The sequence below is a fragment of the Pundamilia nyererei genome, unplaced genomic scaffold, assembly GCF_000239375.1.
Source record: "Pundamilia nyererei isolate P.nyererei 1_Seehausen unplaced genomic scaffold, PunNye1.0 scaffold01874, whole genome shotgun sequence".
In the NCBI taxonomy this organism is placed as follows: Eukaryota; Metazoa; Chordata; class Actinopteri; order Cichliformes; family Cichlidae; genus Pundamilia; species Pundamilia nyererei.
Window position 1 is genome coordinate 1,466 of NW_005189275.1, and position 2,440 is coordinate 3,905.

Consider the following 2,440-nt stretch of genomic DNA (forward strand, 5'->3'; position numbering starts at 1 on the left):
TCTTAGTGAGGACCTTCATTGACATAATGTTTGCCCTAACCCCTTACCCTAACCATAACCATTAAAAATGAATGCTTAACCTTGACCCTTAGCCTAAACCTAACCTTAACCTAATTGTAACCCTGACACTAAAACCACATTTTCGGCCTTCAGGTGTGTGTCCTCACAAATGACTGTTGGTCCTCACATGTATAGTAGAATGCAGATTTCAGTCCTCACAATGATAGATAGACAGGAACAGACACACACACTCATTGTCATATCTTAGTGAGGACATCTAATTGAAAAATTGAAGGCCTAATCCTGAACCTTAGCCTAAACCTAACCATAACCTAATTGTAACCCTGACACTAAAACCACATTTTGAGTCTTAGAAATACCTTCAAACTTGCAGGGACGAGCATTTTGTCCCCACAATGGACTCTTGGTCCCCACAAATATAGTAGCATGCCAATTTTTTGTCCTTACAAAGATGTCTAAACATGTATACACACACATGCACACACACAAACCAAATCTGCCTCCCTGCTTACAAAAAACATTTTTTATCATTATTTATATCATTATGGTCCTCGGGTTATGGAGCAGCAGGTCAGCATTGCTGTCCCTATACCAGCTGAAAGTTCAGGAGACAAAGTGGTGACAAACTGCCAACAATGAGCTACTATCAGCTGTAGCTCTTTGTAACAATGTAACAATGTAACATCCTTTGTAGACCATTGAATTCATCCTGGGCTCACACAACAAACATGACTTACTTGATATTGACAATGTGAAGGCTTCACTCCACTCTGTTGAAGAATATGAGTCATCTCTGCGTCGACTCTTACACATGTAGTCTCCACTGCTAGACTCAGAAACTCTCAATGTCACATCATTGTTGTGTGTCCACTGTGTGGGTGTCCTGGGTCCTCTCCATTCATACTCCCACTCAGTGGTTTCACCTCCTTCCTGCACCTCACATGTCAGAGTGATCGTCTCACCTCTGAATATCTGAGGCCAGTTGGGTTGTTGTTTTACAACAACTTTATTGGAAACTGTTTACACATATTAACAGTACATAGGTTAAAACAGAGATACAAATAGAAACATGAAATCAACAGAGAAACCTTAACATTGTATGTTTGATAATCATGACTGAATGTAGTAATTTAGCTTACTGTATATTTAGTAAACTAATTTACTGAACTCATGAGTTTTCTTAATGATGACATCATCACTTCTATCAGTGTAGTAAACTGGGTTTCCTCTTGTTCCTCTGCAGCTGTAGATTCCTCCTTGAGATACTCTGATATCTCTGTTTTGTTGATCTCTGATTTGAAGTTCAGAGATTCTTTGGGTTCGTCTGAACCACTCATATTTCCATCCATCAGAGCTCTGCACAGAGCAGGTCAGTGTCACACTGCCCCCTACTGGTATGATTGTTGTTCCTGCTGTCAGTGTGGCCCTGGGTTTATCTGCTGTTATGAAAATTAAAGTAAAACAGATACATAAATTATTTTTTAAAGCATGTGTTAATGTCATAAAACCTGCTACTTGCAGGAAAATCTTAAAAATTCTTCTATTTTATTTAGTCAAGAAGCAACAACATGTTCATAAAAAATATAAATGTGTTGCAAAGATGAGCAAAAACGAGAAAGTGCTTAAAACTGATGCAGTAGGTTGAGATGAATCTTTACTAAATGAATAAAAAGAAGTTAAAAAAAAAGTGAAAACTGTTCAGTCACCTTGAGTGTGTCCAGTGCAGAGGAGCGTACAGAGCACTACAATAAAGACAGAGACTTCAGACATTATCAAACTAAACAAACCTTTCTTAGATAAACTAAAGCAGCTCCACTCTGATCTAAGTCAGTGCACTAAAATCTAATCCAGTCTACAAACAACCATGTTGGTAACAAACATGAGAGTCCTCTGATCACATGACCTGAAATGGTACAAATGACTGATGCTCTGTTCTTCTTACTAAAACATGTTTATGGATCAGTATGAATCAAACAATAGGAGTCAGTGATGTACTCACAGAATAGGCCCAGCTCACAGAGCAAAGTGGCTCCCATCCTCACATCCAGCAGTGACACGTCTGAAAACTTCTACAACTTTCTGTAAAGAGAGAGAGTGAAGCAGCAGCACAGCAGATACCAAAGAGCTGTGAAGACCACAAACACTTTTTATAAGTTTTTGCTTCCTTCCTTTTACACAGACAAAGCAAGAAGATCTGACCACAACATACTGTCACATGTTTATTGTCTCCTGCTGCTGCAGAGACATGTTAGGCAGATTTTTTATGAGGAGATCACAAGTTAAAGTTAAATGTGAAGTCCTTTATTTTACACCCAGAAACACAACAAGAACAGAGCTCTGGCTGCACCTTCACATAACATAACATACTCCCTCTTGCCTCAAATACCGGGAACATTTTGGTTCTACAAGTTAATTGTTT

General features: G+C 38.7%; 1 protein-coding gene across 1 annotated transcript in view; it reads right to left on the bottom strand.

Annotated features, from left to right (window-relative positions):
* Positions 1 to 1,358, bottom strand: part of LOC102210425 (uncharacterized) — a gene marked incomplete at its 3' end in the record, with an annotated part of 2,132 nt that extends 774 nt beyond the window's left edge. The window contains exons 1-2 of the mRNA XM_005755555.1: positions 1,190 to 1,358; positions 759 to 1,037 (exon numbers count right to left, since the gene is read on the bottom strand). Coding sequence (XP_005755612.1) covers positions 759 to 1,037; positions 1,190 to 1,358 — 448 coding nt within the window. The remainder of the gene's footprint in view (positions 1 to 758; positions 1,038 to 1,189) is intronic.
* Positions 1,359 to 2,440: the final 1,082 nt, after the last annotated feature.